Here is a 15517-nt window from a genome sequence, read left to right as displayed (position 1 = left end):
AGATAACATTCAGTTTAGGTGATGCTAAACTTTTCAAGGTGCTGCAATATTCAGTATAAGTGTAGCAATACGCGATTCCACACTTATGGTGGGTAGTGTATATTTCAAAATGATAAAAAACATAAAAATCTCTAAAAAAGTTTTCGGTAGTTTTGGCCGCCCCTTTATATGAAGCTCGACCATTGTGCATTTATGTTGGTGGCAGAATTTTGTATCGGGCTTATGACAGCCGAGATATAATGGGTTGAATTTAGCGTTCAAACTGATTTTGAAGCTTCGTCGTCTGTGTAAGTGACGAATATCGTAGGCGTACGAGTGTTAATGATAGTGATAGTGATATTATTATAGATTACGGAATTTGAAACACATTTTGAGGCATATAATAATTTATTATGAAAATTGGTAATAAAACGTAAATGTAAATATATAAACTTTAAAATGACCTTTCAATAGTTGTTTTACAAGATTTTCAAGATTCGTCCGTTTGAGTTTATATAAAATGCTTCTTTACTCATCTTTCACTTTAGAGATTTCATGGTTTCGTTTTGAGAATTGTATTTGAACACCTCGTTGTATGGTAAGTGGTAATTTATGTTTTGTATATAGTATATATATATATATATATATATATATATATATATATATATATATATATATATATATATATATATATATATATATATATATATATATATATATATATATATATATATATATAATATATATATATAATATATATATATATATATATATATATATATATATATATATATATATATATATATATATATATATATATATATATTGTATCTATTGTATCTAATCATGCAATGTACTACAGGTTTGATATATTTTGAAATGCAATTGTCGAAAAAGTTTTGGAAATAATGAGACATACATCAAACGCATATACATAACATTTATGAATACTGTTTGTGAGCAGAGCGTTAGCCAAGTTACAATTACAATACATTAACCAAACATTTGTCTTTACTGATTTTTCTTATTTATTTAATTGCTTCTCGTTATATTTATATAAAGGCAACTCTTCCTTATACTTGACTCGATATTTCTTATCTCGATCTAGGGTTAAGCCCCAAACACAATTTGAACGGTACAACCACAGTCTGTGGTACAACGGCAAGCCTATTGAACTACATTTTACTTGTCAAGGCAATCTCGATCAACCAGTGTTACACTGCCATAACAGTCTCATGAGCCTATGAGCCTCTGTACGTGCCATAAATTCTTTTGTTCTCATGACTTTTACTGTGCGCCGTGTGTTGGTGCTATCTCGCTCTCTCTCACGGGCAACTTGAAAACAGAGCGCACAGTAAAAGTCAAACATTTTATAGCATGCATAGGCTCATGCATGCTATAACACATTTGACTTTTACTGTGCGCTCTGTTTTCAAGTTCCCCGTGAGAGAGAGAGAGCGAGACAGCACCAACACACGACGCACAGTAAAAGTCAAAAGAACAAAAGAATTTATAGCACGTACAGAGGCTCATTTGGGTTTTCGTCACTTTCGAGTTAACTTCATGAGTAGTGTTTATTATTAGTGTACTTTTTGAAATCATTCATGAAACTGTATTTTTGTATGGACAAAATGCAAAAACAATACCAAACCATGTGCGTCCCATATTAAAAGTACCAGCATAACAGCTCCATCAGTAGATTACAACGAAACTCGAGCAAATATATTCCTCTAATAATTTTTGTAATCTTGTATCATAGTCTTCATTCTATTAGAAAGAGGAATTAAACTAATATTCTTACATTAGATGAAGATTATGCAAATGTTTTTACTTGACATGAAAATTTTCTCAGAATCCCTTCTGGTGCGATATGTTTTAGAACCGCATATAGAAACGTATCCTAGCGATCCTCTACACAAAACAAAAAGCAAAATAACTTACTTCTGAGACAATGCTACCGTCGTATTGTACTTCGGCCAATTGTAAACGAAACCTCCGGCAGTCTCATCTTCCAAAGACATTTAGGGTGAGGTTTTTTTGAGCATATTCCAATCCTCTGGAATTTTTCAAATATTTGTACGGAAAACAAGTTTGGAAACTTCACAGGCTATTTTTTCAATGCCTACTTTTTACAGATGGGACTGACTTGCGATTCACGACAGTAATGCTCAGAAATAAGAGGGTCCGGGACACAAAGCAGGTTTATCCATATTTAGGGAATTTGCAACAAGTTATAGTTGACAATAGGTTGCTTAAAACCTAAGATCTTGCTCAAAACTTTCTAAAGTATACACCTTTGTATGCATCAAATCCAACGGGATCCAGGAAATTTTTAGTGTTGTAATTGTAAGTGATGGGACTGGTTTGCGGGTGTATTTGTGTTTGGTGAGAGAAATACTCGGGAAACAAGTCCCATTTGAGAGAATTTGAGATTTGGGCAATAAAAACAAACGAATTATGCATATTTTAATGATTGAACACTAGCTGTCCCGGCATACTTCGTACTGTCAAGTAGGCTTTTGAGTAGGCCATGAAAGATCCTTATACAAAATGTCAAAGTTAATTTCTTATTTCTCCCACTTCCTCGGTGAGTTTTTTGCTAATATTATTCCACACAAACACGTCGCAACCCTTGAGGAACGCAACGGCAAAGGAATCACGCACATTGGTTCCCGTTCTTGAGCCATTTCGTGACATACAAACACCATTCCATTATTATTTATATAGATAGATTTTCTTATACTGCAATGATACCAATGATACTGTCAATAGCAGCGTAACGATTTTTTTTTGCAATAATGTACAAATGCGTTCTTCTCGACATTATTTTCTTGATGGGACTGTATTGCGAGTATGGGCAGTACAATTTCTTTATAGATTTTTTCCCAGCGTCGGGGATCGCCAACGATTTGATATCGATCGCTATCGAAAATCACTGGTTGACCGAATGTTGAATCCGATTTAGTCAACATTGATCAAAACATTGTCATGCCATTCATATATGTATTGCCGTTCTTATCGTAATGTCAGTGCATTGTGTTTGACCCGACCATTTATGTCATTTTCGTTTTTAGGAACTGGGTCGGTGATCAATACATAAACAAGCCAACGTCAAGCAAATTGTAGTTCGGTCGAACCTGAATCGAGTTGAGGTTGAAATTCAGAACGTGATTCAGTTGTGATTCAGAACTGGTTGCGTCAGTTCCAACCTAGGTTCAAAAACGAATTCGACATAGAGAACCATAGTATTGGGGTAATTGTTCGAAACATCACGTGGCCTTCCCCTTTTCTTATGGGAGAATAACATTGCGGTGTTTGCTCAAGTGCGGCGCGTCGATCCCTCAGGCCACGTGAAATTTTGCAAATGCCCTATGGGGAACAAAAATTAAATACCGCGCTACGATTACCGTTCAGGGCATCTGACAATAAAAGTGCTGTCTTAAATATCTTAAATATCGAGTTATGGAGAGTTGACTGTATATATAATACATATATAAATATATTAATGGCGATGAAAAGAAATAGTTGTATCCTCTTATGACTATGCGCTTTCATATTAATAACTCCAATTATAATATGCGACCGCCTAGATTGGCACAATAATTTTGGCTCTGCAGTATAGCTTCTATATCCTAAGTGATATCGATTGTAAATGTTGAAGGTTCAGTTAGCCTTTAAATGTATCAACTACTTGGAAAGAACGATGTTATGTTTGTTCATTGCAATACACACACAGAGCCCGAAAACGGCGCGTTTTTTTAGTTTTTTATATCCAAACATGATTTTAGAAAGTTGGTGTCTTCTGAAGAATCGGGATATCATAAGATTTATTCTGATATAAAAATATTAATGATCTGTCCACCTAGGTGTGTAGCGTTAAAATCATTGTTTGTACAATTGCTCAAATCGGGTAACTGTCTTCAACAAAGTTGTCGATATTGATATTTTAATTTTTTAAACCTCAGATTTCAGCTGTGTATAAAGGTTTATTCCTAAGCTACAGAGCATTTTAAGTAAAAGACACCTTAAATTAAGGGTTTATACAACTTTTTCTATAGTGATTTTATTAAAAATATTTATTGTAGAAAGTTGTCAAGAATTGAAAATCATCGTTTTTCTAGCAGCCACCTACTCATTAATCAACTTCTTTTGAAGTTATTGGCGATTTTAGTAAAAAAAGACTCACTTTTGTATCAAAAGCGACAAACCAAAAAAGCTTTCACCTGAAATATACCGTGAGGGCCCCTAACTCTGCGCAGCTCCTAACTCTGCGCACTTTTACCAAAATTCACCAAAATCTGGTAAAACACTTAAATTTTTGTTTACAATTTTTGTTTCATATATTGCTACAATAGTAATAAAAAAGTACGCGAAGAATTTTCTTGACAAATTATGTTTATTACTCTAATAAAAAATGAAATAGCTTTAAAAATATTGAAAAACGTCCAAATTGACTGCCCGTTAGCAAAAATGCTAAGGGAGTACCTCATCACTTAAGTCATTTGAAGCAAATTAAAGAGAATATGTTTCAGATTTTTAGTACGTAGGCACTAGTTTATTTATCGAGCAATCATCACTGGTAAAGTGCAACTTTTTTTTCCTTCATTTTCTTATTCTTCTTAAGTGCGCATAGTAAGGAACCATTTTTCAACTATGTTCCTTACTATGCGCAGCAGTTATAAAACGTTATTTTCAACAAACAATCAACCCTCCAGAGGTCGATATTGAAGGGAACCATCGACTTGTCGACACCATCGTGATATGGAATAGAAATGCTTTGGAAAATTGTTTGAGGGGACCATCATAGTAAGGGAAGATTAAAAAATGACGTCCTTCACATTTTAAGGATTTCTACACTCCGTCTCCTCAGTCTCTGTCGCGATTTTTACAGTACCTAATGTCACATTGTCATAGACTCTTCCTCCCCTCAACGATGGACGTAATTTTTGAATGCTCCCTAACCATGCAATAAAATAATTTAGATATTTTGTATAGTTTCATGAGTCAATATCGAGTAATGGAACACCGAGGTTTAATCGTATTTGCTATATAGAAACGCCAATAAAGTACTGTTATTGATCTGCAATAGGAATCGTTCATTAATTACGTCACGCTTATACAGAGTGGCGATACTTCTCGATTGATTGATGAACAATACATGAAGAATGGATATACCCTTTCGCTTAAACTATTCTTCGTATTTAGTAGAAATGTTCGGGTTTTACCAGAGTCTATAAATGAAGAGTTGCGCGAAGAGTGAAACCAAATCTACCTATCGAACTGTCAAACCGTCTACCTATCGAGCAGACCAGCATAACAAATAGCCCCATTAAACATTTGACAGTTCAACAGCCGACTAAATTGGTTGTTGCACCGACGCTTATGGAAGTTTAACACAGCGAACAACTGACTAATCGCTAGATTAAATCGGGTGACCGAGGAAATCTGCGTTTTAGTAGGTCAACTTGCTTGGATTTTACTTAAAATACCGATTTATCCACCTATTTAGTAGGATTGCGTCGGCCCACCCTATTAAATCGGATGATATTCGATTGATCCTTGTGTTAATCTTCCATAAGCGACGGTGCAATAATCGACCGATTTTGCAACTAATTTAGTCGGCTGTTGAACTGTCAAATGTTTAATGGGGAGGGGCTATTTTTGAAGAAAAAGGAGAACAATCATTCAAAGAAGCCTCTTCGCGCAACTCTCTGTATATAGACTCTGGGTTTTACATATAACAAACCCGAACCAGGTTCTTATTTATTTACTTCAAACCCGGATCCGACCCGAATCCGAGACAATTATTTAATACCGAATCCGGACCCGAACAGAACCAAACAAATTTGGGTTTTATATTTTCTAATGAAAATACATAAACAGTCCAAGCTAATTTTCCTTTACACGCCAAAAGTGAACGCAAAAAAGACGTAGTTTGTACGTGTGATTGTAATTTCGATTATTTTAAGAGTTGCCCTTAATGGCATTCATTAACACTAATTATCATGGATTGAATTATAGATAAAATTCACTTCATTTAGTAAACTTCTATGTTACAGACATTCCACGCTCCACTAGGGACGTAAAGTCGTATAAAGTAAGAAAATGAAGATTAATTCAGAGTTTAACTGCTAGTAATGCTTTTAGTAAAATACTTTAACTGTTATAAAGAATTTATCGAGTGCGCAGAGTTAGGAACCTAAATGCGCAGAATAAGGAGCATTGCAAAAATGAGTGCGCAGAGTTAGGAACACGGACACCCTTGAGAAAAATTAAAAAAATGCAATAAAAATCATTACTTAGTGAAACTTTTATATTTTTTCCTTATACATAAGATCAATAAGTATTTGCTCCGAAAATTTCAGACTATTGTGTTTTGTTTTCAATTAATTACAGCTGTTTGAAATTTGAAAAGCCTTAAGTGCGCAGAGTATGGGGCCTTCACGGTACTCTTTTTTGGGCTAAAGATCATGCATTTTTGTTGGTAAAGGGTTTTGACGTGCACATGGCCACGACAAAACACGTGTCAAATGTACAAATTGAAATTGAAACTGCGAAAAGAAACCACGTGCTTCGGTGGGGATCGAACCCAGGACTTCCTATTCGCTAGATGGGCGTTGCAACCTACAAGCTGCGGAGCCTCTTGAGAGACCCCAAGCTCGAAGGTGAACTGAACTCGATTATGTACCCCAAAGCACATGGGAACATCATTTCACAGGCTAAACTTCGTTCGGATATATGAGATGTACATTTGACACATACATCGTCGTGTACATGTATACATCACAGCGAGCGAGATGTTATTTTTAGCTTCGGCTTCGTGACCAAATCGCAACTTACCAATCACTTAAGTATCGGTCAGGAAACTTAGTGCGTGCTCGTCGTCCGAAGATGGTGGTTTCTTTTCCAGTTTAAATCAGTGTTGCCACAATTATATCTGTATTGTAGGCACATATTTTTTTTAAATATCCAGAGGTTCTGAAAATCTGTGCCATACACAACATTAGAAAGAAACTTTAATCCTAATTGATTTAGAAATTTAACATACTTTTTTTATTGCAACAATTTCACTTACTAAATATATATTAAATTCTATGGAATTAGTATCTTTCAATAATATATTCTCGGAAATTAGTTCCCAATTTCAAGCATCCTTTGGATCTTGTGTTACAAAAATAGCCAATTCCAAAAATTTGTACCAATCTGTACTTTTCGGTGAAAATCTGTAATATGTACCGTACAGAATCTGTACCAAAAGCTATTCGAAAATCTGTAAGGTACCGCGGGGCAAGTGGGTAAATGGGGTAAGTGAAAATAATTGGTATATTTTACTGAATATATGAATTAACGATTCAAATTTATGCGTAAACCTTCAGAACATTACGATAGGTAAGTAATTCCTGAGATTTTTCAGTCATTATTGCATAATAGAGCGAAAGATTGCTAACCTGTCAACTATCACTCCGTAACAAGTTGACGGCGTGCAATCTTATTTTGATATTTTCAGTGGAAAAATGTTGCGGAAAATATTTTTTTGTACCACTGCTAAGTTGTCCCCTCTGACAGATTCGAACTGCAATAAAAAGTTGTAGAATTAATTCGACGTAGACCTAAAAATAACTAAATTGAAATACCGTCAATTTTCTAATCACGAGGGGCAAGTGAAAAGTTTCTCATTAGAGATTGAATTTGTGTTTTCTCTGTAGGTAGCTATAAGTAACTATGGTTCGCAATTATTATAGAAGAACAGAACGTGCTGATAAATCAAAAAACACTATACTCAAAGCGTTAAAAGCTATTAGAAATCTTAAAACTTTTCTAAAAGAGGTTGCCAAACATTACGATATCAATATGTCTACTTCGGACAGCTGATTAAAAGGAAGTCGTTGATTGAAAAGTTCCAATATAAGAGAACGCACGGAAATCTCGAGGGATGTCTACGTAAAGCTAGTTCAAAAATGGGATATAGGTCTTTCCACATAAAAAAGTTTCTAAATACTTTATTCAAGGATACCGTTCAATTTCTCCCGAAGAGTTATCCGACGTCATATCCGACTTTCTTAAAAACAAATAACGAGCGGTGGGAATTCTACAAAGCAGAAATGCAATTGCTGTACCATAATGTAAGAACTTACATTGGAAATGTTGCAGTTATAATGTTGTCGAATCATTTCAACAAACATAACTGAACAAAAGAAATATAATAAATGTTTTCATGTTACTTATGTTATTGTTCATTGAGACGCCTTAACAAATGTTAAAGGTAATAGAAATGGTGAGTATAACTGTTAGTTTTTGAATTTATTGTTCAAAACGATAAACTTTTCACTTGTGGGGCAAGTGAAAAGTAATGAGACATTTTTCAAAAACATTTCCTGTATTTTTATCTTTAATTTTACGTAAAAATCAATTTCAGCATACTGCTTATATTTGGTGGGAGTCAAGCTAAAAACATACACGACCTCATTTGTTTCTCTAGAATTTGAAGAATCTCAACTATGCGAATTCCATTACCCACATGCTGCACGGTACCTTACCTTTCCAAATAAATCTGTACTTGTGACAACATTGGTTTCAATTTCAATTTGTACATTTGACAAGTGTTTCATCGTGTACATGTAAACTTCATAACGTCAAAACCTTATAACCATAAACCTTATAAGATAAGACGTGTTCACGTGTGCGTGAGGTATTTAATCTCACTTGCACCTTGAATAGGTCCATTAATAATAGTTCCTGATAACATTGGGACACAACGGAACAAAATAAAACAATGCGTGATCGTTAGCCTTAAAAAGTAACTTTCAATTGAAAGAAAATTGGTTTTCTGCTTTCCATGATATTTTGAAACAAAAAGTGACTATTTTTTAATTAAAAAAGTTGGATAATTTCAAAAGAAGATGACATAAAAAGTTGGTATCTTAAATTATTTTGGAAGTTTTGCTAAAATATTTTGTTATAGGGATATTTTTTTACAAAATGATCTTGTAACTCGTGAACATTTTTTTTTACACAGTTCATGTCTGAAAATAAATAAAATCAATTATCTATAATTTTGCTAATAACAGCTACCCGATATGCGCAATCATAAAAAAAAAAAATATGTGGGAAGATCGCACTTACATCCATATCCATGGATAGATCACCTATGTAATCACGTTTGGACATCAAAAACTAAAAAAAAAAAACAAACATTTTTCGTGTACTCTGGTAGCAATCCAAGTAACTATGCTGCTCAAACCGCAATATATACATAAGTATGGTGTATATACAGTTTCGGATTTCAATTTCAGAGAGCTTTTTCTCCGCTGTTTCTCAATCGATTCTTTTCATTTTTTTCTGATATGAACTACAAACTACTGCAATTTTTGATAACTATATAAATAATTGTATGAAAACTATTGATTCAAAAGTAACAGATAGGTTGAATTTTGACAAACAATGCACCAAGACAAAAAAAAAGATGTAGTGGACAAACTAGCCGTGCCTTCATCATTCAATGATCAAATGCGACAGAAAAAAAAAATAAATGATCAAATCAAAATGCTCTTTATCATTTAATGATCAAATGCGCTGAAGACACCAATATGATTTGACGCGTAGTTTTTCTGCTACATCACTTTTTGTTTTTGAAGCATTTTTTTTGTCAAAATTCAACCTATTTGTAACTTTTGAATCAATAGTTTTCACTAAACTTTGTCAATAGTTATTAAAAAATGAGGTAATTTGTAGTGCGTCACAATAGCAATGAAAATAATTAGTTGAGAAACGACGAAGATATAGCTCTCTAAAGTTGATTATTGTGTAAGGTACCGCGGGGCAAGTGGGTAAATGGGGTAAGTGAAAACAATTGATATATTTTACTCAATATGTGAATTAACATTTTAAACTCATGCGTAGACCTTTGAGGTCATTGAGAACATTACGATAGGTAAGAGATTTCTGATATTTTTCAGCCATTATTACATAATAGAGTGAACAATTGTTAACCTGTCAACTGTTACTCCGTAACAAGTTGGCGGCGTACAATCTTATTTTAATATTTTCAGTGGAAAAAAGTTGCGGAAAACATTTTTTTGTACCACTTCTTAGTTGTTCTTTGTGACAGTTTCAAACTGCAATAAAAAAAGTTTTAGAATTAATTCGACGTTGACCTAAAAATAACTAAATTTAAACACCGTCAATTTTCTTATCAGGTGGGGCAAGTGAAAAGTTTATCATTAGAGATTGAATTTGTGTTTTCTCTTTAAGTAGCCATAAGTAAACATGGTTCGCAATTATCATAGAAAAACATAACGTGCTGATAATTCAAGAAACACTATACTCAAGCGTTAAAAGCTATTAGAAATCATGGAAATTCTCTAAAAGATGTTGGCAAACATTACAATATCAATATGTCTACTTCGGGCAGCCAATTAAAAGGAAGACGTTGACTGAAAAGTTACAATATTAGAGAACACACGGAAATCTCGTGGAATGTCTATGTAAAGCTAGTTCAAAACATAAAAATGGGGTATAGGTCTATCCACATAAAAAGATTCTAAATACGTTATTGAAGGATTCCGTTAGATTTCTCCCGAAGAGTTATCCGACGTCATATCCGACTTTCTCAAAAACAAATAACTAGCGGTGGAAATTCTACAGAGCAGAAATGCAATTGCTGTCCTATAATGTAAGAATTAACATTGGAAATGTTGCAGTTATAATGTTGTCGAATCATTTCAACTAACATAACTAAACGGAAGAAAATTGAAGTGAAAAGAATAACATTTTCTTTGTTTACATGTTACTTATGTTATTGTTCATTGGGAAGCCTCAACAAGTGTTAAAGCTAATAGAAATCGTGAATATAACTGTTTGTTTTTGAATTTATTGTTCAAAACGGTAAACTTTTCACTTGCCCCACTTTTGGAGCAAGTGAAAAGTAAGGAGACATTTTTCAAAAACTTTTTCTGTATTTTATTTTTTAATTTTTCATAAAAATAAATTTCAGCATGCTGCTTATATATGGTGGGAGTCAAGCTAAAAAATATACACAACCTCATTTGTTTCAATTTAAAGTCTCTAGAATTGGAAGAATCTCAACTATGCGAATTCCATTACCCACTTGCCCCACGGTACCTTATAAGAAAACGCTGTTGGTGCTTTTTATATGTCCGATTCGGTAAATCTAGCATTACTGTAGGTATAATCTCAATTAAAGTTGATTTAAAGCGGGAAAAAACCCACTGATTATAATTTATAACAATAGCTCGATATTTGTACTCTTTAAATCAACTTTAATTGTAATGCACTCAAGAAACAATTTTGGACGATTAATAAACATGTCTGCTTAACTAGTGCTGTTCTGTACGGAACGAAACCGTGAAAGAGTGATACTGAAATCATCCACGCCGTTTTCAATTCGTCGCGATACACACGCCACTTTCGATTCCCGACTCGTGGCACTCACCTGAGTGCAGCCCCCAACACAACCCACTCTGCTGACGCCTCTGTGGTCGAGAGTTCCCTTCGGTTTTTCATTGTCAATCGATAGATTAGACTATGGGCAAGCATATTATACAACCAGTGTCGTGGGTTTTGTCGCCAAACGATAAAAAATGCTGGGTGTCTAAAATATATACTTTGAGGGTCCAAAATGTATTGGTGTGTCCAAAATAATGAAAAAAGTGCTTAACAATTCAATTATTTTCGACGTTTTTTTGGATCCTACATAACCGTATGGGCAGTTTTATCTCGTAGAGGAAGTTTTTCTCTACCTTTTGGCATGTTCTTTGACTTAATTACGCTGTGCAATTAATTAATTTGGACAAAAAACTAAAATCACTTCCTTACTTACCATAAAACAAAACACTATCTGTGAAATGTTCAGCTTTTTCGGTGTTGCTTTAAAGGTAGCCCAACGAAGATACTATGGAGCATTTTAGGAAATGTTTTAAACGCGTTAGTACTGGAATGTAAGCACAAACTTATTATCTCATAGTGAAAATTCATCCTTCAAACCATAATAAAGAAATTTGCTGAAGTGAGCTAGTCAATCCGATAGATAGGAAAAGAGATATTTATAAGTTTGTTTGTTATTATTCAGCTTCAAATGGGATTATAGCCCTGCAATCATCTACAAAAAATCCAAACAAAATTAGCTCAAAAGGGATTTGTTTCTTCAGTTTATCTTTCATTAAGGTTTGAAGAGTGAGCTCTCACTGTGGGATGATAAGATTGTACTCACATTACATACAAACTTGTTTGGAACATCTCTCAAAATTTCTCCATAGTAATTTCCATTGTTTTTGGGCCACCGAACACCTGAACACCGAAAAAGCTGAAAATTTTACAGAACGCTATTTTTATGGTAAGGATGGTAAGGGAAATATGGGAGATCGGATTTTCATACATTTTTAAATTTTGGATCGCCCTATTAGTTCAACCACATGTTTTCATAAGGTTCGTCTATTATTAAACTGTGTTTAAGACCTTTCAACAAACAATGTTCAGCATTGGTGTTTACGGTGTTTACACACACCGAAAGCAAGCAAAATTCTTAGGCGATGTTTAAACAACATATAAAATATAACCTGTTTGATTATCTTATTGTATCTTTAAATAATGCATTAAACCTGCGAATGTTCCATCAGAGCACCATATTCCGCACATTTAATGGAAGTTATGTGTTTAAATGTTTATTATAAAATAACTATTGTGTCAATCAATACTATTTTTATGTCACAATGCAGCTCCAAGTATGTGTATCAGCGGGAATAAAAAAAAAATAGAAAAACTTTCATAAACTATATGTAATTGCATTTGTTACTACATCCTAAGTGCTCCTATTTCCGCGCATGGTAATCGGATTTCGTGACGAACTTACTAAAGAATACATTATTTCGAATTTCGTTATTTATTCTGATATATAGCATAGCTACTACTCCAATAAAGAAAGCTGTATACTAAAATCGTCATTTAGAATTTTGTTTAAGTTTTTGCATGAGCAGTTATTGGAACACTCAGAAATACCTAGTGATCCAATAATCGCTCACGAGGTCTTGGGTTTTCAATATAAAGAATTATTTTATCAAATGAAAATAATGTCAGACATCTTCTTTTGAAAGTTGTTAATATTGCTAGAATATATCCGAGCGAAAAATGTTGGTTTTTGACACGAAAAATCAATTTTTACACTAGTGAGCGGAAATAGGGTCATGAACGGATACTGGTGCACTGGTGGTATATAACCTTGATTGGAGCAGTAGATATGCATGCGCCTGTAAATCTAGTTCGAGACCCGGCATCAGAACAATGTCAAATTAATTTAAATGTAATAATAATACGTCAAATTGTAGCAACCAATATGTCAATGCATTGTTTGTCAACTCTGGTAATGGCTAAAAAAACATCACTTTGAGGTGATCGTTTCAGCGTACTTTTAACATGGTCGTGGGTCTGCGGATCCCCTGTAGAGAAACGTGGGTTTAGTGAAACAGCTTAAGGCACAAATTTTTTCTTGGTTATATAGTAAAGAAACTGTATGTAGTATCTCTAGAATATACACTATATTTGTACATAAATTTCAGCTTGAGCGGCATGGTTACTTGGGAAATGTGTTATTTGCAGTCATGTGTATGTGAGTTTTGTATGACATTTGTTTTTGTTCAAATTCAGTTTGAAGTACTATAGGGATTTGATGTTTTTGTATGTATTGGCTTGAATCTTTTTTTTTTATCAAATATTCTGATTAATATGAGTATCCCTATTACAGTTCATTTTACAGTCACTTTATTCACAGTCTAGCGGATAGGACTATCGGAGCCAATCAATCATGTCCGCTTATATCAACAAAACTTTATTGATGTTATAAACAAAATGCAGTTTAAACATATTCGGCGAAATTTCACCTAATTGAAACCCATTGTGTGAATGCTATCGTGTATTTTCATTGATCACTTAATGGTTTAAGCTTTTTGTTCAGTTAGGTGAGATTATCACGTTGTCTGTTTTTGGGATTTTCTATTCGCCAGACTGTGAATGCAGTGATTGTAGTTTAAATCTGTGTTTTCCTCTGATTTACATTTTTGCTGTCCCAACATAGATATTGATTTATCGAACAAAATGGCAAATAAGAGATATATTGTATATTTCTTCATAATATTTTCCAAATGATAAATTATAATGCTTTTTGGGTCGAATATTTTCATACCAAAATCAGAACAAAATCCGATTGTATTAAAACTGTACAAAAAGTTATAAGATCAAAATTGGTCTAAATAACAAAAAATCGCATCATAAAATTTAATCGTTAAAATCGAAAACGTGTAGCTTTACGATATATAAAAAAGTGTACAAGCAATTTTGTGCCATTTGATTTAGTAAAATTAGTGTACGCAATTGTAATAACACTAGTGTGCTGAATTATTACTTGAGACTTAATTCTTTAAATTACCACTATAAATATCCTTCAGTATGGAGCACGTATCACTGAGGACCACAAGCGTTAGACAAAGATGTTCAAAGAACCGTTATGACGCTACATAATTTTTATTTTATACACTTGTACGTTATGGTTGTGCACAATTCTATGCTTCATATTTTCATATTATTTTTCATTTTGGAACAATTTAATTTTTGTAACTGTTGTTTCGTCGGATTGCACAACAGAGAAATAGAGCAAAAAATAATGCCAAGATTTCAACTCCAATTACACAAGCGCCAATGATGTATACTGATTTAATGTTCTTTTTTATTTCGTTGACCAGTTTCTCCATGCAACCCTAGAAAGAATATATAAGAAATAATTAGGTACAGTCAGCGCCAAAACAAAGTGCCTCTTTTGTGACGACTTCCCTGGGCATAGCGTGTCATCGTGCCTGCTACACGATATCTTCTTCTTCTTGGCATTAACGTCCCCACTGGGACAGAGCCGGCTACTACCATTACTACTACCATTACCATTTTCGCATTCGTATATCGTGTGGCAGGTACGATTATACTCTATGCCCAGGGAAGTCGAGGAAATTTCCATTACGAAAAGATCCTGGACCGACCGGGAATCAAACCCAGACACCTTCAGCATGGTTTTGCTTTGTAGCCGCGGACTCTAACCACTCGGCTAAGGAAGGCCCCCTGCTACACGATATACAAATGCTAAAATGGTAACCTAGAAAGCTCTCGGTAAACAACTGTGGAAGTGCTCATAAGAACACCAAGCTGAGAAGCAGGCTCTGTCATTGGACGTAATGCCAAGAAAATGAAGAATATAAGGTACATCGGAGCAAGTTGGAACGACTGGGTAAGATGAAATGGCAAGAAATGTAACATGTGCGTATCCATTAAGTAAAAATATATATAATTATGTACGTTGCTTTGCTTTGGAGTCAGCTATACAAAAATTGTTAAATTTTTCGCAAAAAAAACTCAGCGACAAACCGTCACTGCACTAATCCTTATAAAACGCGCGCCTTATCTGCAAGAAAGTGCACAATAAAGAAACTATAAACATAGGGTGACCATCTCCTGGAAATCCAAAATCAGGACATTTTTAAAT

The 15517-nt window shown here is 34.0% G+C and overlaps 1 protein-coding gene across 2 annotated transcripts in view; it reads right to left on the bottom strand.

The window, feature by feature from the left end:
- The window catches only part of LOC5577888 (tetraspanin-2), a 111470-nt gene that overhangs the window by 66673 nt on the left and 29280 nt on the right, over positions 1–15517 (bottom strand). The window contains exon 5 of one of the 2 annotated variants that reach the window (XM_001663544.2): positions 12810–14744. The exons of the other annotated variant lie outside the window; for it this stretch is intronic. Within the exon in view, the coding sequence (XP_001663594.1) occupies positions 14592–14744 (153 nt within the window). The 3' untranslated portion in view covers positions 12810–14591. Of the gene's footprint in view, positions 1–12809; positions 14745–15517 lie in introns of those variants that run through there. 2 annotated transcript variants of the gene reach the window in all.

Source organism: Aedes aegypti, chromosome 1, assembly GCF_002204515.2.
Source record: "Aedes aegypti strain LVP_AGWG chromosome 1, AaegL5.0 Primary Assembly, whole genome shotgun sequence".
Taxonomy (NCBI): Eukaryota; Metazoa; Arthropoda; class Insecta; order Diptera; family Culicidae; genus Aedes; species Aedes aegypti.
Note: the sequence above shows the minus strand (reverse complement) of the source record. Positions and strands in the feature narration are given on the sequence as shown.